The sequence below is a fragment of the Oncorhynchus mykiss genome, chromosome 16 (assembly GCF_057628025.1).
Source record: "Oncorhynchus mykiss isolate SJ-2025 chromosome 16, ASM5762802v1, whole genome shotgun sequence".
Taxonomy (NCBI): Eukaryota; Metazoa; Chordata; class Actinopteri; order Salmoniformes; family Salmonidae; genus Oncorhynchus; species Oncorhynchus mykiss.
The window spans coordinates 11,635,200-11,658,982 of record NC_143037.1 but is presented as its reverse complement, the minus strand read 5'-3'; the positions used below and the strand labels follow the sequence as shown (position 1 = coordinate 11,658,982).

At 47.2% G+C, this 23,783-nt stretch overlaps 2 protein-coding genes across 24 annotated transcripts in view; one reads left to right on the top strand and one right to left on the bottom strand.

Moving 5' to 3' along the window:
* LOC110491356 (calcium/calmodulin-dependent protein kinase type II subunit gamma) overlaps positions 1-2,667 on the top strand; it is a 44,499-nt gene extending 41,832 nt beyond the window's left edge. For 20 of the 23 annotated variants that reach the window (XR_016487124.1, XM_090201893.1, XM_090201888.1 and 17 more), the window contains one exon: positions 275-2,667. The gene's annotated coding sequence lies outside the window, so the exon portion shown is untranslated. The remainder of the gene's footprint in view (positions 1-274) is intronic. The other 3 variants (XR_016487127.1, XR_016487126.1, XR_016487125.1) reach the window with 1 other exon arrangement.
* A 2,078-nt stretch (positions 2,668-4,745) lies between these two features.
* The window catches only part of LOC110492827 (neurotrypsin), a 31,822-nt gene continuing 12,784 nt past the window's right edge, over positions 4,746-23,783 (bottom strand). Inside the window, exons 3-14 of the mRNA XM_036946135.2 lie at positions 15,935-16,177; positions 15,573-15,711; positions 15,188-15,366; positions 14,952-15,099; positions 14,603-14,781; positions 14,353-14,494; positions 8,979-9,202; positions 8,762-8,903; positions 8,336-8,617; positions 8,086-8,208; positions 7,659-7,930; positions 4,746-7,546 (exon numbers count right to left, since the gene is read on the bottom strand). Coding sequence (XP_036802030.1) covers positions 7,209-7,546; positions 7,659-7,930; positions 8,086-8,208; positions 8,336-8,617; positions 8,762-8,903; positions 8,979-9,202; positions 14,353-14,494; positions 14,603-14,781; positions 14,952-15,099; positions 15,188-15,366; positions 15,573-15,711; positions 15,935-16,177 — 2,411 coding nt within the window. The 3' untranslated portion in view covers positions 4,746-7,208. The remainder of the gene's footprint in view (positions 7,547-7,658; positions 7,931-8,085; positions 8,209-8,335; positions 8,618-8,761; positions 8,904-8,978; positions 9,203-14,352; positions 14,495-14,602; positions 14,782-14,951; positions 15,100-15,187; positions 15,367-15,572; positions 15,712-15,934; positions 16,178-23,783) is intronic.

Here is a 23,783-nt window from a genome sequence, read left to right as displayed (position 1 = left end):
AACCTTAATCCTAAACCCCTAGAAATAGCATTTGTCCTTGTGGGGAGTAACAATGTCTCCTGTTGGTAACATTTTTGTTGGTTTCTTATTCTTGTGGGGACTCACAAGTATAGTGAAACACGTCCACGTGTGTGTGTGTGTATATATATATATATATATATATATATATATATATATATATATATACACACACTTTTCAGAATGTTCAAGGGATTAAAGGTTTGCTCCCATTTTCTCTCTCCTCTTTCTTTGTCTCTGTTTCGATCTCCCTCAGGTGTACAAACACTCCAGTCGGAGTGTGAGTTTTTTGGGGCGTGTTTTCGGCTAGTGTGTTTTGGCGGCGTGTCCTCTTTGTGGATTGGCCCATGCCAGGTGCCCGGCCGGGCAAGACTGCACCCTCTCTGCAACACCAACCAATCCCGTCTATCCTTTGATCCGCTGGGGGCCGGCCGAGTGTGGACTCCGCCCCTGTGGGAATGATGCATGCATCTGACGCCCAATAGGAGGGCTTGTCCTTTGACCTCTGACCCCTCCCACCCGGCAGCCATTTTGTCTCCCGTCCACGGCAGCCATTTTGAGATGATGAGAGGAGCGGGGGGAGGAATGGAGGGTTAATGAACTTGTAATGCCAGATATGACAATGAGTTGTAAGTATACAGGATAATATATGACTAGTATCAGACAACACCCAACCCTACCAAGCATTTATATATACGTCGAATGAGAGGAGAGGAGAATGTGTGTGATTTGTAAGAGGTGACATGTTGGGTTTTGTAAATGGAGAATTCCCTATCAGAATTCTGAACGGAAGGACAGTCGGTTCGATCAGAAAAGATGTAATAACTTGATGTGAGGAAACACCAAAGTGTACAACTGTAGGCTTTTTACACCTTTCTGTGTTTTCTGCTGGTTTAGTTTTTTTTTGAGAGAAGGGAAGGTAGGGAGGGGGGTGCATTCGAGAGTAATTTTGTTTCTGTTGTGTTTTTAGCCTTGTGTTTACGTTGCGTTTCTGTGGACTGTGTCTGGGTCTGTTTGAGACGAATTGTAAGTGACTGAGTTTTAAAAGGGGTTTTATTGTAAAAGTGAAGCTGCAGTGTGTATGGCCTGTCTTTTATCTGACTGCAGTGGGAGAGAGGGACTTTTGGGGAAAAGGCGTCTGCATTTTGCATGTTTTCTCTCGCTCTCTCCCTTTCCTCACCCCTCTCCATTTCACACTCCCACCCTCTGTCTGTGTTTTAGATGGTGTGTGTGTGTGTGTGTGTGTGTGTGTGTATGTAAGTCTGAGACTCATTCAGAGGCACGACAAAGGGGTGAACATCATCTGGTCACACACACCAGCCGTAGTCCCATGGCCATGTTCCTGACCCCATTTTGACATGACCTCTAACGTCTACATGTGGTTGACACCGTGTGACGATCCACAAGGGCGCTCACACGTCAACACGCGCACGTCTCCCGCCCAAATTCTTATTCTATCCTCACATCCTGAGCCTCCAGTCTCACACGTCAACGCGCGCACGTCTCCCGCCCAAATTCTTACTCTATCCTCACGTCCTGAGCCTCCAGTCTCACACGTTCTGTGTAAATGCATATCGTGAACACACTTGCTCACACCTACACATTCTGGTGTGTCAGGCGTTGTAACATATCTTCACCGCTGTACTGTCTCCATGGTGACACCCTGGTAGTGTGTTTTCATCCGTTCTTCGTGCGGTGTCCCTCCATCAGTAACAGTGTCCTTCATTCTCCCCATTTTGTAGAGCGGTGTCTGTTTCTCTGTTTGGATGTCTCTCTCTGTGTGTCTGTCTCCTGGTTTGGGTTTTGTTGACAATGTTTTTGTTTACTGTTTGCTGTTTGCAAAGTTCTGCACTCTATATTATATATATATATATCTATATCTCACACACACACTAAAGTTACACCAACTTTTTAACTGATCAGACTAGCTGGTTATAATATCACAGGGAAGGAAGGGACTTAATCAAGATCAGTTGCTGAGGTTCGAAATCTGTTACACACACACACACACAGGGAAAAGGGAATAGAGGGTGAACGTGGAGACAACATAATCAATTAAAATGAACAGTAAATGTATTCATTTAATTTCACCCCCTCAGTGGTATTTCAGTCCTTATATTGGCCATTCAGGTGACAGAAGAGCGGTAGAGAGTTCAGAGATCACATAATTATCTGTGGATTTAAACCAGAGAGAGATGTATGCATGTTTTCAGTTTAAGCATCTCCACCGTGCACCTACCTGAACTAGGGTAGAGGACAGGGTATATGCTAACAATATCATATTTGCATCTTTTGAAATAAAAATGAAAAACCTGCCTCCATCCAGAATATTGAATAGGTGACATGAGATTAAAAAAATAAAACTATTTAATTACAAAAAGGATTGAGGAGCCTTGGCTTGTTATGAAGCTCATTGTCAGTACTCTCCCTGCGTTGTGATGTTAACCTGTCGGCCTGCGCTTTCTTTCCCCAGTAGTCGTTGGACGCTGGAGTTTTTTTTTTTTTTTTTTGCATGATCATTATGTACGGTAAAATAAAACCATGAATTGAGGACGATCACGTGTTTGTCTCAATGTTAGTAGGTCCTTTATCATAGCTTTGTTATTCAACTTGGATCTTGAAAGTATTTAATAAAAATATTTCAGCACCTTTTTGTCTCTGTCTCTTTTCATGTCCGAAACAAACAGTTTAACCAGTGTTCCAATGTCCTGCTAGCGCTCCACTACTTCCAGTGGAGGCCTGGTGGGAGGAGCTATAGGAGGATGGGCTCATAATGTCTGGAATGGAATTAATGGAACGGAGTCAAAAATGAGCCTGTCCTCCTATAGTATCTCCCACCAGCCTCCACTGATTGCTACATACTGATGATACTGTAGTGCGTGGTCTGATTAACATGGCCCTGCTCTGCTACTGTGACTGTTCACCTGAATCTATTGATAGTGTGTCTACCTCAGAAGTCTCTTAAGATTTCCAGTCATGTTCTCATTTAAGGTGACACGGCAGTGTTATATAGGCTGCACCTAATTGAGGGAAGTATTGTTACCTTATTTAAGGCGGACTGCGTACTCCCGTGTGTAACCTTATTTAAGGCGGAATGCGTACTCCCGTGTGTAACCTTATTTAAGGCGGACTGCGTACTCCGTGAGTAACCTTATTTAAGGCGGACTGAGTACTCCCCATGTGTAACCTTATTTAAGGAGGACTGCGTACTCCCGTGTGTAACCTTATTTAAGGCGGACTGCGTACTCCCTTGTGTAACCTTATTTAAGGCGGACTGCGTACTCCCGTGAGTAACCTTATTTAAGGAGGACTGCGCACTCCCGTGAGTGTGTGTCAGATGTAGGACAAGTCTCTTGGTCCCGGTCTTCTCTGTGATTAATGAGGACACTGCTGCAGGTCAGCTTCTACACACACAATATCCACCACAGCCACACACGTTCACGCACACACACCCACACTAATACTGACACACACACACATTCACTGACCTACCGTCACATTTCCAGCATGCTGTCCATCTCTCTGGCCATCTGTCGCTCTCTCTTGTTCTCTACCCGTTTGTCTTCTCAAAGGTTACAGACGTCATGTTGACATGAACCGGGAATAAAAACCCTGAGCTCATTCTCAAGTCTTTCCTCAATTCCTTGTTTCGCTCCCGTCTTCTGCCCGCCTCTTTAAAATGTCAGAGGGACGCCATCCTTCTCCAAACTTGTTACTTAGGGCTTGATTCAATCTGTGTTGTGTGACTTCAGCACTAGAGCACGATTGAATTTTAAAGGCAATGTTCGTGGAGACAGCATTCACGTTAAATGCTGCAATTGGAAATTACCTTTTACATTTCAAGCTCGGAAATTCCGCAATACGGATTGAATTGAGCCCTAAGCCTACCTCTGACGTTTTGAGACAGAGGGGAAACGAGGAAAACCCGCTTGTAATGTCTTCGAATACTCTCCTCGCTTCCCTTTGATAGGTTGAGACAGAGACAGCCAGGGAGAGGATGAGGAATTTAACGAAAGACTATTGAGAATTACCCCTTGTCTCCACCGGTATCTTAAGTCCATTTATATTGTCATTGCATCACATGGTCTGGTGCCCTGGGTGCCCTTAAGATGTAGCACAGAAGAAGTCACTAGAGAATAGCTTTATTTGAGGCCACACGGTGGCATTACAGCTTCATGCTGTAGATCAGCTTCATGCTGTAGATCAGCTTCATGCTGTAGATCAGCTTCATGCTGTAGATCAGCTTCATGCTGTAGATCAGCTTCCTGCTGTAGATCAGCTTCATGCTGTAGATCAGCTTCATGCTGTAGATCAGCTTCCTGCTGTAGATCAGCTTCCTGCTGTAGATCAGCTTCATGCTGTAGATCAGCTTCATGCTGTAGATCAGCTTCAGTAGACAACCTGTTCTTTCTGTCAGATTAGTGATCTTTGATGTATTTCTATGCTTCCGGTTCTTAAGTTTTGTTTTCTCTTTTACTTTCAGTTTGGTGTTTGGTGGTGTTTGGTACACCAGATTCAAACAGCTGACAAAAATGTCACAGTGGTTTAGATGGTACAGTGATTCTCTACACTGAGTGCTTTAAAAAAATATATATTCACCTTTTATTTAACCAGGTAGGCTAGTTGAGAACAAGTTCTCATTTACAACTGCGACTTGGCTGTTTTGTCACGTCAACTAAAATTAGGCGAATTATTTCAATTTTAGCAACCAGGAAATGGCGGAGAGATTTCTACATATTGCACCTTTTAATCAACATGTAGGCCAAAACACCACACAACATTTTAGTCATTTAGCAAACTTATCAAGGTTCTTATCCAAACGGATTTACAATGAATGCATTGAACTAAAGTAGCACATTCAGGTCTCTGTATCCACCTCAGTTTTGTGGGGTTTGACTGTAAGTTATGTGGGACTCCATCCAGCTGTGCAGCCCCCCCCCCCCCCCCCCCCCCCCCCCCAGTGGTTGTGATGATGTCGATACAGCCATTAGAAACTAAGCTCACTGTCGTCACCAAGCAGCTGTTCTACAGTAATACTCCTCCGTAAAGAACAGACAAAAAAAAATACATTTATTTTGATGTTATAAAGACCAGACAATAGAGACCAGCACAATACTCTTCAATAGCTCACTGTGTTTCAGGACAGACCAGTCTGAGGAACACACAGATGTCTGTAAGACGGTTTTACATTTCTACTGAGTCAAGACTCTTCACAGCTTCAAACAGAGACATGGTGAACTCTGTCTTCGAATTCAATCAAACCCACAGAAGCATTGTTTATGCGGTGTCTGTGTTTGTAAACTACTGCTTCCTAAGAGCAAACACACACTGGGTACAGTATGCAATGTGGGTTTGGTGGAATGTGTCCAGCTATGGAAATATTTACATTGACTTAGGACTCTAGTCAATCTGTATCGCTGAAGACTTACGGTAGAAATGTAAAGGTCATTTCCCATTGAGACGACATATGCAGCGTTTACCGTGAACGCCGTCTCCACTAAACGTGGGAACATGGCCTTTAAATGTCAATCACGCTGTTACGCTGAACTTCCGCGATACGGATTGAATAGAGGCCTTAGTATGACTGAACCGTTTTACTCAAACATGAAGTCACAAGGAGGAGGTTAATGTAATGATTATACATGACAAACCACATGTTACTGGATAGACGGGAGTTTCCAGGATAAACAGAAGGGAATAGGAGCATTTCCTGTTTGAGAGAAACAGTTATGGAATACAAGATGCTTCCACACCTGATTGAGCCAGTTAGAAACAAAAAAAACGATCATCAGGGCCATACTGTATGAGCTGGTAGAAGTTTCACCTAACCACTGGTCCTGGGTCAGATCTTTTTGCATCCTCCCCACAGGATGTTGGTGGCACCTTAATTGGGGGGGGGGGCTCGTGCAAATGGCTGGAGCGGAATAAGTGGAATGGTATCTAATACATCACACACATGGTTTCCATATCATCTGGAGTTGGCTAATCTGATCCTAGATCTCGGGTTAGGGGCAACTTCTCCCTCAAGCATATGATAAATGATGCCTCTGAATATGACAACACCGTCTACTACTAAGGTCATAGAAAAACGAGAGGAATATTAAACTACAGGAAGTCTAACTGTTTGGACATCGAAATCAGACATTAATGAATGCAACACATAAACAATCAGAAGTATTTACACACAACGTTAACAACTAGAGCCATTCGGGGAGATCAGTAGAAAAAGATGAATACGATCCACCCCCTGGCTTTCCATGGCTTTGACAGGAGAGAGAAAAATAGAGTAGCATAGAATATCCTTTTGTTTTCTGTGATGTCGCAATGCCGTTGAGAGGCACAGTGTATGACACAGTGCAGAGTCCCTGGAGCAGTAGAGTCTTACTGTAGGGCACAACGGCAGATGGTAGCTGGGAACTGACACCAACAACCCTCAGGTTACTGGCCTAAACCTCAAGGCTAACTGCCGCCAAATAAAGAGTCCAGTTTTGAGCCCCCCCCCCCAAGAAAGTCCCGTTTATTTGAAACGAGAGAGAAGAGCTTCTCCAGTTGGCATTTGAAAGAAGCGACAGTCCCATCCAAGGTAGATAGCATCTTCAGGAATACAAACGTGATATTAGATATTCGAGAACAGCTTTTGAAAAACAGCTTATATATAATTTTTTTTTACCACTAAGGAATAACAGATCATTCTGGACAGACTTCACATTCAAATAGGGCATCACAAGAAACTCAACCCCACTGTCAGAGAAATGACTACCTAAAGCATGTCGTCTAGCTACACATTATCACTACAGCACCTCCCCTCCCAGACACACATATGATACACACACAAATGACACACATACATACATGAATGCACACACCCCATAGCTAGTGTAATACACATACACACACGCACAAGTCTACATGTTCAGGGGGGCAGAGGTGGATCTCTTCTCGTTCTTCTTATGTTGTATCTTTCCTCTTCCTCCATCATCATCTATCCTTCCTCCTCTTCCTCTGACAGTCACATGACACAGCCGGTGAGCCAATGGCGTGTCCTGGATCAGACAAGAGTGTGTGTGTGTTTATTGTGAGTGTCTGTATGCTGATTGTGTTTGTGTTCATTGTGATTGTGTGTGTGTGTATATTGCTGTGCTGGTCGTGTGTGTGTATGGATTGACCGTCAGTGTGTTTGTTTCAACTGGTCATGATTGTGTGTGTGTGTATGTCCCGCTCCTGTGTGTATGTGTGACTTCCTCGATCCAGCCCCGGAACCGGCTGACCCGTGTGTAGAGCGCCGGGGTTGAGGGGTCGCTGCAGCCGTAACCCCCGGAGACAATCCCGGTCAACACCCATCGCCCTCCCTCCCCCTGGCATACCAGCCCACCGCCCCAGTTGCCCTGGCAACCGTTGTTCCCGTGGAGACGGCGTGTGTCAGGGGGGCTGCCGGCGCACAGCGTGCCGTGGGAGGAGAAACCATCGCCATAACGCTTCTTACACTGCCATGACGTCAGAAGGGGTACCCAGGACTGGAGCACAGCGTCTGAGGGGGAAGAGGGTATGTACAGTAGGGAGGAATAAGTTACTAATGTCTCAGCACTAAACCATATATCCTAAGAGGTTGTAGTTAAGAGGTAGTGGAAAGTGAGGCATACCTGGGCCGTCCCAGCCAGCGGTAACCGCTGCAATGCAGGACAAGGGGGTCTTCCCCCCCGCAGCATCCGGTGTGGGGAGGCAGGCGGCGTTGGTGTGGGGGTCAAAGGTCAAACAGTGATCATTGGGGCTGGGCAGCCTCAGCAGGGCCAGGTCATGACCCCCAGGGCCCTGATCTGCTCTAAACTTTCTATGGACCACCACTCGCTCCGGGATCAGAATTCTGTCAGAACCCCCAAAGCGCACCACATACTGAGACGGGCCAATACCAAACCTGGGAGAGGGAGAGATAGCAGGTGTAAGTTTGGAAAACGGGGACATAAAATTGGATAAAAGAAATGAAGGCAGAAAAAGAGGACGTGAGCGCTGAAAGTAGAAATAAGGAATGACTAAAAAAAAGAGAGGAGAACGGAAAAGGAGAGGTTTCACCTGGTGAAGCAGTGAGCGGAGGCCAGGGCCCAGCAGGGAGAGATCAGAGTACCACTACAGATAGGATGGCCATCTTTCCCCTCAGAACCCAACCACACTGACACCTGCCATGGCCACAATGTCCTAGAGGAGAGGGGGAGGGAGAGGAGGGTAGAGTGTCTGTGTGTGGTGTTTGTGCACGTTAACTTGTGTCTTCTCATGAGTCGTGTGATATTCTGTGTATCTACGCTGTACGTAAAGCTTCTCTTACCTGGGTACATTCTCTCCTTCTCCTCCACTCTTCCTCTCGTTCCCTTCCTCCACAATCTTCCTCACTCCACAGGTGAGCTCACTTGGCCTGGCCTGGCCCTCTGTTGCCCGGGGGGCGTGGTCACAGCTCACCCCTGCATCCTGTCTCCATCTGCAGCCGTCACGGGCCCGGCCCAGAGACGGACACTCCCCCAGGAAGTCCTCCTTCCCGGTACACCTCACCTGGTCCAGGTGGACAGGTCCCTTCCCCCGACCGAACCCACCTGCTGCTACCGCATGACCACTGAGGGAGGAGGAGGAGGAGAGAGAGAAAAGGGGGAAGAGTGGGAGAGTGAAAGACGGAGATAAAGAGAGATATTACAAATGCTGTATTGAATGAAGCTAATCTTCAACACAAAGGTCTGTGAACACACACAGACACACTCACCTGTGGCCCAGCTGTCTGCAGACCACGGCAGCGTTCAGATCGTTCCAGCCTGAGTCACAGATACTCCCCCAGTCTCCATGGAGATAGACTTCCACACGACCTTCGTTATGGCTACTACCCCCAAACAGACGCAACAGAGGACCTGCAACACAAACATACAAGCTAATGAAAAGGCCTGATGGTCGCTTGGCCATATTGCTGTCAGAGTAGGCCTCACCTGTGGCAGGTGCAACAACCGGCACCTCATTGGTCTCTTCCTCTTTAGCTCCGGCCCTGCATCGCACGCCCACGTCCTCTCCATGGGAACAGTCGCTACGGCCCCAGGTGCCATGGCGACAGTCCAGCAGGGACGACTCCGTCCCCTCACAACGCACATCGTCCAACAGGATGATACCAGAACCCTCGCCGAACGTTCTGTCAGTCACCACCTCAGCATGCCCTCTAGAGGTAGAAGATGAAATGACATCAACTTAAAAAGGCACGATGTGGTGGTTGTTGATGTCTAAACGGTTTACGGTGATGTCATATTACTGAGTCTACATTTAAACAGTGGGGCGGGTTTTCTGGTTACAGGAATCATCAACAAGACTCTTCCCAGTGTAACCCCTAGGGCTGTGGCGGTCATGAAATTTAGTCAACCGGTTATAGTCATGCCCAAGACTGCCGGTCTCCCGGTAAATGACCTTTAATTAACAGAGACAGTTAAACGCCTCGGCGCATGATGCAGATCTTTGGAACATTTACATTTTTAAAAGTTGAATAAATCTATTTAATATATAATAAATCCTTTTATTTATTCAGGTCTAAAGAAACATTATGACATGAAGAAAATGTATTTCCAAGGAACAGAATAGGAGTTGACCTACTGTGTGTTATCAGGCTATGCTCCATGCCATAGGCACTGGGACACTGGGCTTGAGAGTGAGCATATGAAGTGTCTATGTTGAGTGTTTTACATATTCACTTTAGTTGTGAACGATACAAACCTTACAACGTGTTAGAAATCAACACATTATTGGGCTGCATGATGTGACTATAGTCTATTCTTACCCTTTGTGCTGTTGTCTGTGCCCAATGTTTGTACCATGTTTTGTGCTACTACCATGTTGTGTTGTTGTCATGTTGTTGTTATGTTGTGTTGCTACCATGTTGAGTTGCTACCATGTTGTTGTTATGTTGTGTTGCTACCATGCTGTGTTGTCATGTGTTGCTGCCTTGCTATGTTGTTGACTTTAGGTCTCTCTTTATGTAGTGTTGTCTCTCTTGTTGTGATGTGTGTTTTGTCCTATATTTATTTATTTATTTATATTATTATTTTTATCCCAGCCCCCATCCCCACAGGAGGCCTTTTGGTAGGCTGTCATTGTAAATAAGAATTTGTTCTTAACTGACTTTCCTAGTTAAATAAAGATAAAATAAATTTAAAGAATTATATTGGGCTCTGTTCCTTGCCCCAGGCTACACACGCTCTTCTGTCATCAAATTATCATATTTTCACTATTCTCAATTTAATCTTGTCTTTACTAATATGTCAGATTTGATTTAGAATGGCCCATTATCAAATGGGCAGGAACAGGGGCAGGGGAAAATAACGTCATCCGTATGCACTGGAATAGCAAATGGAGACCGCTTTCCACACACACACGATCGTAACGTGTTTTCACAACGAAACACACCCCTCTCTCCGCGCGCTGTAGAAAGGGGTGAAGGAGCATATGGAAACGGACAGTGGTGAGATATTCTGTAGCTAAAAAGGTGTCAGCCTATTCAATATGAAAATATACAGAATGCCTTATTACTAGGCTACTCAAAAATCAAATACAAATTAACTATAATTATAGGCTCGGCCGTCATGCACAATCAATGAACCAACAGCATGGCCTATATGCCTATATGCTCTCTCCCAGACTCATAGATCGAACGTTTAGAGCACAGCATAACGTAACCTGTCCATCCAGTATGTATAATAATACAGTCATCACTGAAGGGCGATTACTAGAATTTGATTAATTTTGGAGATTAGGCTAGAAAAACTTTGTACCAAAATACATTTTGTAAAACGTGTTTTCTGCCGTGTGTAATATGCTGTAGGATATGTATTGTGTAATATGCTGTAGGATGTGTATTGTGTAATATGCTGTAGGATGTGTATTGTGTAATATGCTGTAGGATGTGTATTGTGTAATATGCTGTAGGATGTGTATTGTGTAATATGCTGTAGGATATGTATTGTGTAATATGCTGTAGGATGTGTATTGTGTAATATGCTGAAGGATGTGTATTGTGTAATATGCTGTAGGATGTGTATTGTGTAATATGCTGTAGGATGTGTATTGTGTAATATGCTGAAGGATGTGTATTGTGTAATATGCTGTAGGATGTGTATTGTGTAATATGCTGTAGGATGTGTATTGTGTAATATGCTGTAGGATGTGTATTGTGTAATATGCTGTAGGATATGTATTGTGTAATATGCTGTAGGATGTGTATTGTGTAATATGCTGTAGGATGTGTATTGTGTAATATGCTGCAGGATGTGTATTGTGTAATATGCTGTAGGATGTGTATTGTGTAATATGCTGAAGGATGTGTATTGTGTAATATGCTGTAGGATGTGTATTGTGTAATATGCTGAAGGATGTGTATTGTGTAATATGCTGTAGGATGTGTATTGTGTAATATGCTGTAGGATGTGTATTGTGTAATATGCTGTAGGATGTGTATTGTGTAATATGCTGTAGGATGTGTATTGTGTAATATGCTGTAGGATGTGTATTGTGTAATATGCTGTAGGATGTGTATTGTGTAATATGCTGTAGGATGTGTATTGTGTAATATGCTGTAGGTTGTGTATTGTGTAATATGCTGCAGGATGTGTATTGTGTAATATGCTGTAGGATGTGTATTGTGTAATATGCTGTAGGATGTGTATTGTGTAATATGCTGTAGGTTGTGTATTGTGTAATATGCTGCAGGATGTGTATTGTGTAATATGCTGTAGGATGTGTATTGTGTAATATGCTGCAGGATGTGTATTGTGTAATATGCTGTAGGATGTGTATTGTGTAATATGCTGTAGGATATGTATTGTGTAATATGCTGTAGGATGTGTATTGTGTAATATGCTGTAGGATGTGTATTGTGTAATATGCTGCAGGATGTGTATTGTGTAATATGCTGTAGGATGTGTATTGTGTAATATGCTGTAGGATGTGTATTGTGTAATATGCTGTAGGATGTGTACTGTGTAACGGCACAATGATTATTTGAATTCAGATGTTGTTTTCGGGCTTGGGTTCCTATATAGGCCTATGGGTATAAACTCTAATATGTTATGGGTGTTTAGAATTTTTGGTATTTGGTATTTTATTTGGATCCCCATTAGCTGTTGCGAAAGCAGCAGCTATTCTTCCTGGAGTCCATTTATCATTAGTCTATTAATCCATGAACCATCGCCTTAGAAAGCGCAGTCCATTTCGTTGTGTTAGGTTTTGAAAACAACATCCACACAACCATGTTTTTCCACTCCGTTTCAACCTGTTGTTCTTCAAAATGATCAAATCAAGGTGAGTTTTAAAAGCATGATACTGTTTTGAATAAGTGTTTTATTTGATTTTTTGAAAGCATCTATATTGATGTCAGAGTGGTTAGAGGGATAATAGAGCCCTGAGTACCAGGCTATTAGTGACCTGATGGAGGGATAATAGAGCCCTGAGTACCAGGCTATTAGTGACCTGATGGAGGGATAATAGAGCCCTGAGTACCAGGCTATTAGTGACCTGATGGAGGGATAATAGAGCCCTGAGTACCAGGCTATTAGTGACCTGATGGAGGGATAATAGAGCCCTGAGTACCAGGCTATTAGTGACCTGATGGAGGGACAATAGAGCCCTGAGTACCAGGCCAATAGGACCTGATGGAGGGATAATAGAGCCCCGAGTACCAGGCTATTAGTGACCTGATGGAGGGATAATAGAGCCCTGAGTACCAGGCCATTAGTGACCTGATGGAGGGACAATAGAGCCCTGAGTACCAGGCCAATAGGACCTGATGGAGGGACAATAGAGCCCTGAGTACCAGGCCAATAGGACCTGATGGGGGGATAATAGAGCCCTGAGTACCAGGCTATGAGTGACCTGATGGAGGGATAATAGAGCCCTGAGTACCAGGCTATTAGTGACCTGATGGTGGGACAATAGAGCCCTGAGTTGCAGGCCATTAGTGACCTGATGGAGGGACAATAGAGCCCTGAGTACCAGGCCATTAGTGACCTGATGGAGGGACAATAGAGCCCTGAGTACCAGGCCAATAGGACCTGATGGAGGGACAATAGAGCCCTGAGTACCAGGCCAATAGGACCTGATGGAGGGATAATAGAGCCCTGAGTACCAGGCTATGAGTGACCTGATGGAGGGATAATAGAGCCCTGAGTACCAGGCTATTAGTGACCTGATGGTGGGACAATAGAGCCCTGAGTAGCAGGCCATTAGTGACCTGATGGAGGGACAATAGAGCCCTGAGTACCAGGCCAATAGGACCTGATGGAGGGACAATAGAGCCCTGAGTACCAGGCCAATAGGACCTGATGGAGGGATAATAGAGCCCTGAGTACCAGGCCAATAGGACCTGATGGAGGGATAATAGAGCCCCGAGTACCAGGCTATTAGTGACCTGATGGAGGGATAATAGAGCCCTGAGTACCAGGCCATTAGTGACCTGATGGAGGGACAATAGAGCCCTGAGTACCAGGCCAATAGGACCTGATGGAGGGACAATAGAGCCCTGAGTACCAGGCCAATAGGACCTGATGGGGGGATAATAGAGCCCTGAGTACCAGGCTATGAGTGACCTGATGGAGGGATAATAGAGCCCTGAGTACCAGGCTATTAGTGACCTGATGGTGGGACAATAGAGCCCTGAGTAGCAGGCCATTAGTGACCTGATGGAGGGACAATAGAGCCCTGAGTACCAGGCCATTAGTGACCTGATGGAGGGACAATAGAGCCCTGAGTACCAGGCCAATAGGACCTGATGGAGGGACAATAGAGCCCTGAGTACCAGGCCAATAGGACCTGATGGAGGGATAATAGAGCCCTGAGTACCAGGCTATGAGTGACCTGATGGAGGGATAATAGAGCCCTGAGTACCAGGCTATTAGTGACCTGATGGTGGGACAATAGAGCCCTGAGTAGCAGGCCATTAGTGACCTGATGGAGGGACAATAGAGCCCTGAGTACCAGGCCAATAGGACCTGATGGAGGGACAATAGAGCCCTGAGTACCAGGCCAATAGGACCTGATGGAGGGATAATAGAGCCCTGAGTACCAGGCCAATAGGACCTGATGGAGGGATAATAGAGCCCTGAGTACCAGGTCATTAGGATCTGATGGAGGGACAATAGAGCCCTGAGTACCAGGCCAATAGGATCTTATGATCGTTAGCGAGATGGGTACTACCAACACATGTCCAGAGTGCATAACTGTCACCTGAAATTTTACTGGGGTCATGACTCATGATTGCCGGTGCGGCGGTAATATGGTCACCACAACAGCCCATATCATGCCTGCAGTGGAAAGTATACACACACACACCTGTATCCGAGCTGTCGACAGACCACCTGTGTGTGTTGTTGAGTCCAGTGGTCGTCACACACCGTACTCCAGTCCCCAGAGTGGAAGACTTCAACACGACCCTCCCATGGACTGTCTCCTCCTACCAACCGCACCACACCGTCTGGAACACACTCACACGTTATATCATATGTGTGCACGTTATATCCGTTTTTGGGATGTGTGTGTGTGCATGCGTGAGTGCGTGCGTGAATGAATTATGTGTGTGTACCTGTGTAGGGGCTGCAGGATACCCCAGCGTCTTCCATATGGTCACAGTTGTGTTGTTCCCAGTCTCCATGAAGACACTGGTCCAGGAAGACTTCATTTCCTGTACACCTCACGGCGTCCAATAGGATGGGACCTGAGCTCTGTCCGAAGTGAGCCCACGACCAGGCCTTCGCCACACCCCTAAACACACATGGGTCAAAACAACAATAATGACTCTTCCTCTAGCTTCAATATATTTACTCCTATAGTCTCTCTCACACACACACACACACACACACACACACACACACACACACACACACACACACACACACACACACACACACACACACACACACACACACACTCACCCAAAGCCCAGCTGTCGACAGACCACCTCTGCATCTCTGTCGTCCCATTGGTCATCGCAGACAGAGCCCCACCTACCACTGTGGAACACCTCCACACGCCCCTCAAAGTATTCTTCTCCTCCAACCAATCGTAGAGGAAGACCACTGCCTGGAGGAGGATACAACAGCACAATATGGATGCTGAGTAGGGGCACGAGGTACGCACTGTGTTTCCTTCTCTCTAGCTTCCTACTGACCTTCTGGTGGAGCACACACAACTCCCGCCTCGTTTCCATGGCTACAGTCCCCGGTAACAAATGTCCTGCTCTGGCATTGGCTGACGGAGCTCTCATCTCCACGGCAACTCAGCCGTTCGTAATGGAAGAGGCCGGAGCCCGAGCCGAACCTGGACTGCTGCAAAGCAGTGCCGATCTCACTGAGGACACACACACACACACACACACACACACACACACACACACACACACACACACACACACACACACACACACACACACACACACACACACACACACACACACACAGTCTTACAGTTGAAACGGAAATGCTGCGATGCTACAATGCCGATCTCAATGAGGAGGCACACAAACACAAACATACACACTCCTACAACTCTCTTACCCCAACCCCAGCTGTCTGCAGATCACACTGGCATCTCTGTCTGTCCAATGAGAGTCACACACCGCCCCCCACTGGCCATTCAGGTACACCTCCACACGTCCACTTCTTGACGATGTCCCGCCCACCAGCCGAGCTGCACCTAAGAGAGGGTGAGAAGGACAGGTACATCAGCCAATCAATAGTCTAGAAAAAATACAGAGTAGATACTCTGTACAGCAAAGGAGGCTGATGGGAGGAGCTATAGGAGGACGGGCTCAGTGGAATCACTACACGGCTACCCTGGCAGTCGCAGTAGGCCCGGCATATAATACTGGATTTGCTTAGTATATTGTCTCTATAAAGTTTGCTTGCTATAAACTTACCCTGGTGGCAGTCGCAGTAGGCCCAGCCGATGGCCCCAGAGGTCTGTCTGAAGAAGCACCAGGGGTTGGACTCTCTGTCAGGGTTACGGCAGTAGCTGTGCTCCCCAAGGCCTCGGCCAGGGTACTGCAGCACGTAGTCTGGAAACTCTGCCCACCGCAGGCAGGGGGCGCCAGAGTCCGTCTGAGACACAGAGCCATTATAGAAACCCAGCTCTGTAAAACCCTCCGAACAGGAGAGAGGGGCTGACCAGAGAGAGAGAGAGACAGAGAGATGGGACAAGAGAGAGAGAGGATACTGTCATAATTATGACTCCCTCTGAACAAGAGAGACAGTTGGGATGGGAGGTTTATAGCAAGAGAGGAGATGGAGAGGAGATATGGAGAGGAGATAAGGAGAGGAGATAAGGAGAAGAGATATGGAGAGGAGATAAGAAGAGGAGATAAGGAGAGGAGATATGGAGAGGAGATAAGGAGAGGAGATAAGGAGAGGAGATATGGAGAGGAGATATGGAGAGGAGATAAGGAGAGGAGATAAGGAGAAAAGCATAGGAGGAGAGTCAGGAGAAGAGTGAAAATGTCCTTATTCAAAATCCCCTTGGTTCCTCTATATTCATGTACAGACCAGTTCCGTATTAATACACACTATCAAATGACACAGCAGGGGACGTCTATAATACACTACCTCCCACTCCCACCCTTACTCAAAATGGTTGAGGCCACCCTCTAAGGAGTGTACACTCTGTAGTCTGAGAAACCCTTAGGAGTGTACACTCTGTAGTCTGAGAAACCCTTAGGAGTGTACACTCTGTAGTCTAAGAATCCCTTAGGAGTGTACACTCTGTAGTCTGAGAAACCCTTAGGAGTGTACACTCTGTAGTCTGAGAATCCCTTAGGAGTGTACACTCTGTAGTCTGAGAAACCCTTAGGAGTGTACACTCTGTAGTCTGAGAAACCCTTAGGAGTGTACACTCTGTAGTCTGAGAAACCCTTAGGAGTGTACACTCTGTAGTCTGAGAAACCCTTAGGAGTGTACACTCTGTAGTCTGAGAAACCCTTAGGAGTGTACACTCTGTAGTCTGAGAAACCCTTAGGAGTGTACACTCTGTAGTCTGAGAAACCCTTAGGAGTGTACACTCTGTACTTTAGAGGTGGAATTAGTGGAGGAGGCATAAACAACAAACAAAAGCTAAATGAAACTGCTGCTGACGCAAACATAATGCTGAACCAAACACACACACACACACACACACACACACACACACACACACACACACACACACACACACACACACACACACAGCAAGGCAGCAAGAGGGGAAGAGAGAGAGCGAGGCAGAGAGAGAGCGAGGCAGAGAGAGAGCGAGAGCTAGAGAGAGGCAGAGAGAGGCCTGAGAGAGAACGAGGCAGAGAAAGAGAGAGAGAGGGGCAGAGAGAGAGAGAGCGAGGCAGAGAGAGGCCGAGAGAGAGAGGCAAAGAGAGAGAGGCAGAGAAAGTGAGGCAGAGAGAGAGAGAAGCAAAGAGAGAGAGAGAGACAGAGAGAGAGTGCGAGAGCAAGGCCGAGAGAGGGAGAGGGAGGCCGGAGAGAGAGAGAAAGAGGCCTGTGAGAGGGGCAGAGCGAGGGAGAGAGGCCAAGAGAGAAAGCGAGTGATTGAGAGTGAGGGATAGGCTGAGAGAGGCCGAGAAAGAGAGAGGCCCGAGAAAGAGAGAGGGGCAGAGAAAGAGAGAGAGGCAGAGAAAGAGAGACAGGGGGGCCAAGAGAGAGCAGAGAGAGAAAGAGAGGCTGATAAGAGAGGCTGAGATATAGAGAGACAGAGAGGCGGAGAAAGAGAGACAGAGATAGAGGCCCAAGAGAGAGAGAGGCTGAGAGAGAGAAAGGGAGAGAGAGAGAGAGGCAGAGAGAAAGAGAGAGGGGCAGAGAGAGAGGGGCAAAGAGAGAGGGAGAGCAAGGCAGAGAGCGAGAGCGAGTCAGACAGAGGCCGAGAGAGAGAGAGAGGCTGAGAGAGAGAGAGCAAGGCAGAGAGCGAGAGCGAGTCAGACAGAGACCGAGATAGAGGCAGAGGCCAAGAGAGAGCGAGGCCGAGAGAGGTCCAAGAAGGTGGCCCGAGAGAGCGAGAGGCCCAAGAGGGAGGCCCGAGAGAGAGAGAGGCTCGAAAGAGAGAGAGGATAGGCCAAGAGAGAGAGAGAGGGGCAGAGAGAGAGAGAGAGGCCGAGAGAGAGAGTCAGAGAGAGAGAGAGAGGGGCAGAGAGAGAGAGAGAGGCCGAGAGAGAGAGTCAGAGAGAGGCAGGGAGAGAGAGAGAGAGTCAGAGAGAGAGAGAGAGAGAGGCAGAGGCAGAGAGAGAGAGTCAGAGAGAGAGGCAGGGAGAGAGAGAGAGTCAGAGAGAGAGAGGCAGGGAGAGAGAGAGAGGGGCCGAGAGAGAGAGAGAGAGAGAGAGAGGCAGAGAGAGTCAGAGAGAGAGAGGCAGAGGCAGAGAGAGAGAGTCAGAGAGAGAGAGGCAGGGAGAGAGAGAGAGTCAGATAGAGAGAGGCAGAGGCAGAGAGAGAGAGTCAGAGAGAGAGAGGCAGGGAGAGAGAGAGAGTCAGAGAGAGAGAGAGAGGGGCGGAGAGAGAGAGAGAGGCAGAGAGAGAGAGTCAGAGAGAGAGAGGCAGAGGCAGAGAGAGAGAGTCAGAGAGAGAGAGGCAGGGAGAGAGAGAGAGTCAGAGAGAGAGAGGCGGGGAGAGAGAGAGAGAGGGGCGGAGAGAGAGAGAGAGGCAGAGAGAGAGAGGCGGGGAGAGAGAGAGAGAGGGGCGGAGAGAGAGAGAGAGGCAGGGAGAGAGAGAGAGAGAGAGGCAGGGAGAGAGAGGCCTAGAAAGAGAGACTCCCCCCCCCCCCCCCCCCCCCCCACCCCAGATGTGACCCCAATAACTACTGTGGGATATGCGTCAGCAACAGCAACCTTGTGAAAATCCTCTGCATTATCATTAACAACAGACTGGTACATTTCCTCAGTGAAAACAAAGTACTGAGCAAATGTCATTTTGGCTTTTTACCAAATTATCAAACGACAGACCATGTATTCACCATGCACACCCTAATTGACAAACAAAACAAAACAAAGGCAAAGTCTTCTCATGCTTTGTTGGTTTCAAAAACGCCTTCGACTCAATTTGACATGAGGGACTGCTAGGCAAAATGATGGAAAACAGTGTTGGGGGAAAAACATACGACATTATAAAATCCATGTACACAAACAACAAGTGTCTGGTTAAAATTGGCAGAAAACACACATTTCTTTCCACAGGGCTGTGGGGGAGACAGGGATACAGCTTGAGCCCGACCCTCTTCAACATATATATCAATGAATTGGTGAGGGCACTAGAACAGTCTGCAGCAGCTGGCCTCACCCTACTAGAATCTGAAGTCAAATGTCTGTTTGCTGATGGTCTGGTGCTTCTGTCCCCAACCAAGGAGGGCCTACAGCAGCACCTAGATCTTCTGCACAGATTCTGTCAGACCTGGGCCCTGACAGTAAATCTCAGTAAGACAAAAATAATGGTGTTCCAAAAATGTACAGTCACCAGGACCCCAAATACAAATTCCATCTAGACACCATTGCCCTAGAGCACACAGAAAACTATACATACCTTGGCCTAAACATCAGCGCCACAGGTAACTTCCACAAAGCTGTGAACGATCTGAGAGACAAGGCAAAAAGGGCCTTCAACGTCATCAAAAGGAACATTTGACATACCAATTAAGATCTGGCTAAAAATACTTGAATCAGTAATAGAGCCCATTGCCTTTTATGGTTGTGAGGTCTGGGTTCCGCTCACCAACCAAGAATTCATACAATGGGACAAACACCAAATTGAGACTCTGTATGCAGAATTCACCATGTACAAAATCTAGAAAATAAGTGTTCAATTCTACAACCACCTCAATAAAGGAAGTGATTCCCAAACCTTCCATAACAAAGCCATCACCTACAGAGAGATGAACCTGGAGAGGAGTCCCCTAAGCAAGCTGGTCCTGGGGCTCTGTTCACAAACACAAACACACCCCACAGAGCCCCAGGACAGCAACATAATTAAACCCAACCAAATCATGAGAAAAGTCAAAGATAATTACTTGACATATTGGAAAGAATTAACAAAAAAACAGAGCAAACTAGAATGCTATTTGGCCCTAAACAGAGAGTACACAGTGGCAGAATACCTGACCACTGTGACTGACCCAAACTTAAGGAAAGCTTTGACTATGTACAAACTCAGTGAGCATAGCCTTGCTATTGAGAAAGGTCGTCGTAGGCAAACCTGGCTCTCAAGAGAAGACAGCTATGTTCACACTGCCCACAAAATGAAGTGGAAACTGAGCTGCACTTCCTAACCTCCTGTCAAATGTATCACAGCAGCAAAATGCCATCACAGCAGCAAAATGTGTGACCTGTTGCCACAAGAAAAGGGCAACCAGTGAAGAACAAACACCATTGTAAATACAACCCATATTGATGTTTATTTATTGTCCCTTTTGTACTTTAACCATTTGTACATCGTTACAACACTATTTATAGACACAATGTGACATTTGACATGTCTTTATTCTTTTGGAACTTATGTGAGTGTAATGTTTACTGTTCATTTTTACTGTTTATTTCACTATTGTTTATGATCTATTTCACTTGCTTTGGCAATGTTAACATGTGTTTCCCATGTAAATAACGCCCTTGAATTGAGAGAGAGAGAAAGAGGGGGGTAGAGAGCGAGAGAGAGGCAGAGAGAGGCAGTTAGAGAGAGAGGGGGGGTAGAGAGCGAGAGAGAGAGAGAGAGAGGCAGATAGAGGTAGAGAGAGAGAGGGGGGTAGAGAGCGAGAGAGAGGCAGAGAGAGAGGGGAGTAGAGAGCGAGGCAGAGAGAGGCAGAGAGAAGAAGAGAGAGGCAGAGAGGGGGGGTAGAGAGTGAGAGAGAGGCAGAGAGAGATGGGGGTAGAGAATGAGAGAGAGAGGCAGAGAGAGAGGGGGGGTAGGGAGCGAGAGAGAGAGAGAGGCAGAGAGAGAGAGGCAGAGAGAGGGGGTAGAGAGCGAGAGAGAGAGAGGCAGAGAGATGCAGAGAGAGAGGGGGGTAGAGAGCGAGAGAGAGAGAGAGAGAGAGCGAGAGAGAGAGAGAGAGATGTAGCACACGTTCCATAGAGTAGCAGGATCAGACTCTATTGTCACTAAGCTGAATCTGACTACAGAGTTCATGCAGCACACACTCTGCCAGACACACACATGCAGGCTGACACACTTACACGTGCACACGCACACACACACCCTGTGATTAATGGCCAGGACAGAGAGAGGAGCTGCAATAGTTATCTCTCACAAAAACACAGCTTGGCTTTCCTTGAACATCATCTAACTATGCCAAACACACACACAGTCTTTCCCAGAGGCTGTACCTCTCATACCTCATTCCAATCTGGAAGAGGAAGATAGAGGAAGATGAAGAGAGCAAAAGAGGGAGACGAAGTGAGAGAAAGAGGCGGAAAGAGGAAGAGAGTGAAAGAGGAAGAGAGAAAGAGAGAGGGGAGTCAAAGGAAAAGCAGCCTTGCCCCGGACTAAAGAGCCCCGGACTAAAGAGCCCCGGACTAAAGAGCTCCGGACTAAAGAGCCCCGGACTAAAGAGCTCCGGACTAAAGAGTCCTGGAATAAAGAGCTCCGGACTAAAGAGTCCTGGAATAAAGAGCTCCGGACTAAAGAGTCCTGGAATAAAGAGCCCCGGACTAAAGAGCCCCGGACTAAAGAGCCCAGGACTAAAGAGCCCCGGACTAAAGAGCCCAGGACTAAAGAGCACCGGACTAAAGAGCCCCGGACTAAAGAGCCCCGGACTAAAGAGCCCCGGACTAAAGAGCACCGGACTAAAGAGACCCGGACTAAAGAGCCCCGGACTAAAGAGCCCCGGACTAAAGAGCTCCGGACTAAAGAGCCCCGGACTAAAGAGCCCCGGACTAAAGAGCCCAGGACTAAAGAGCTCCGGACTAAAGAGCTCCGGACTAAAGAGTCCTGGAATAAAGAGCCCCAGACTAAAGAGCCCCGGACTAAAGAGCCCCGGAATAAAGAGCCCCGGACTAAAGAGCACCGGACTAAAGAGCCCCGGACTAAAGAGCCCCGGACTAAAGAGCCCCGGACTAAAGAGCTCCGGACTAAAGAGTCCTGGAATAAAGAGCCCCGGACTAAAGAGCTCCGGACTAAAGAGCCCCGGACTAAAGAGCTCCGGACTAAAGAGTCCTGGAATAAAGAGCTCCGGACTAAAGAGTCCTGGAATAAAGAGCCCCGGACTAAAGAGCCCCGGACTAAAGAGCCCCGGACTAAAGAGCCCCGGACTAAAGAGCCCCGGACTAAAGAGCCCCGGACTAAAGAGCCCCGGACTAAAGAGCCCCGGACTAAAGAGCTCCGGACTAAAGAGCCCCGGACTAAAGAGCCCCGGACTAAAGAGCCCCGGACTAAAGAGCTCCGGACTAAAGAGCTCCGGACTAAAGAGTCCTGGAATAAAGAGCCCCGGACTAAAGAGCCCCGGACTAAAGAGCCCCGGACTAAAGAGTCCTGGAATAAAGAGCCCCGGAATAAAGAGTCCCGGAATAAAGAGTCCCATAATAAAGAGCCCCGGACTAAAGAGTCCTGGACTAAAGAGCCACGGACTAAAGAGCCCCGGACTAAAGAGCTCCGGACTAAAGAGCCCCGGACTAAAGAGCCCCGGACTAAAGAGCTCCGGACTAAAGAGTCCTGGAATAAAGAGCCCCGGACTAAAGAGTCCTGGAATAAAGAGTCCCGGAATAAAGAGCCCCGGACTAAAGAGCCCCGGACTAAAGAGCCCCGGACTAAAGAGTCCTGGAATAAAGAGCCCCGGACTAAAGAGCCCCGGACTAAAGAGCCCCGGACTAAAGAGTCCTGGAATAAAGAGCCCCGGACTAAAGAGCTCCGGACTAAAGAGCCCCGGACTAAAGAGCCCCGGACTAAAGAGCTCCGGACTAAAGAGTCCTGGAATAAAGAGCCCCGGACTAAAGAGTCCTGGAATAAAGAGCCCCGAAATAAAGAGTCCTGGAATAAAGAGCCCCGGACTAAAGAGTCCCGGAATAAAGAGCCCTGGACTAAAGAGTCCCGGAATAAAGAGCCCCGGACTAAAGAGTCCCGGACTAAAGAGCCCCGGACTAAAGAGTCCCGGACTAAAGAGCCCCGGACTAAAGAGTCCTGGAATAAAGAGCCCCGGACTAAAGAGTCCTGGAATAAAGAGCCCCGGAATAAAGAGTCCTGGAATAAAGAGCCCCGGACTAAAGAGTCCCGGAATAAAGAGCCCTGGACTAAAGAGTCCCGGAACAAATAGCCCCGGACTAAAGAGTCCCGGACTAAAGAGCCCCGGACTAAAGAGCCCCGGACTAAAGAGCCCCGGACTAAAGAGTCCCGGAATAAAGAGCCCCGGACTAAAGAGTCCCAGACTAAAGAGCCCCGGACTAAAGAGCCCCGGACTAAAGAGTCCGGACTAAAGAGCCCCGGACTAAAGAGCCCCGGACTAAAGAGCCCCGGACTAAAGAGCCCCGGACTAAAGAGTCCTGGACTAAAGAGCCCCGGACTAAAGAGCCCCGGACTAAAGAGTCCTGGACTAAAGAGCCTCGGACTAAAGAGTCCTGGAATAAAAAAAATGGAATAAAAGCCCTGGAATAGACAGACGTGGACTCTCCATTGAAAGTGATTCTTAGTCCAAGACTAGGCTTAATCTGTATCCAGGAAAACGGCCTATTATATGTTAGAAGCTAAACCATAATCTTGTCAGTAACAGATTCTGTTTTATTTTTCGGACTGTATTCCACAAAACGTCAATGGCTTATTAAAGTAATTGAC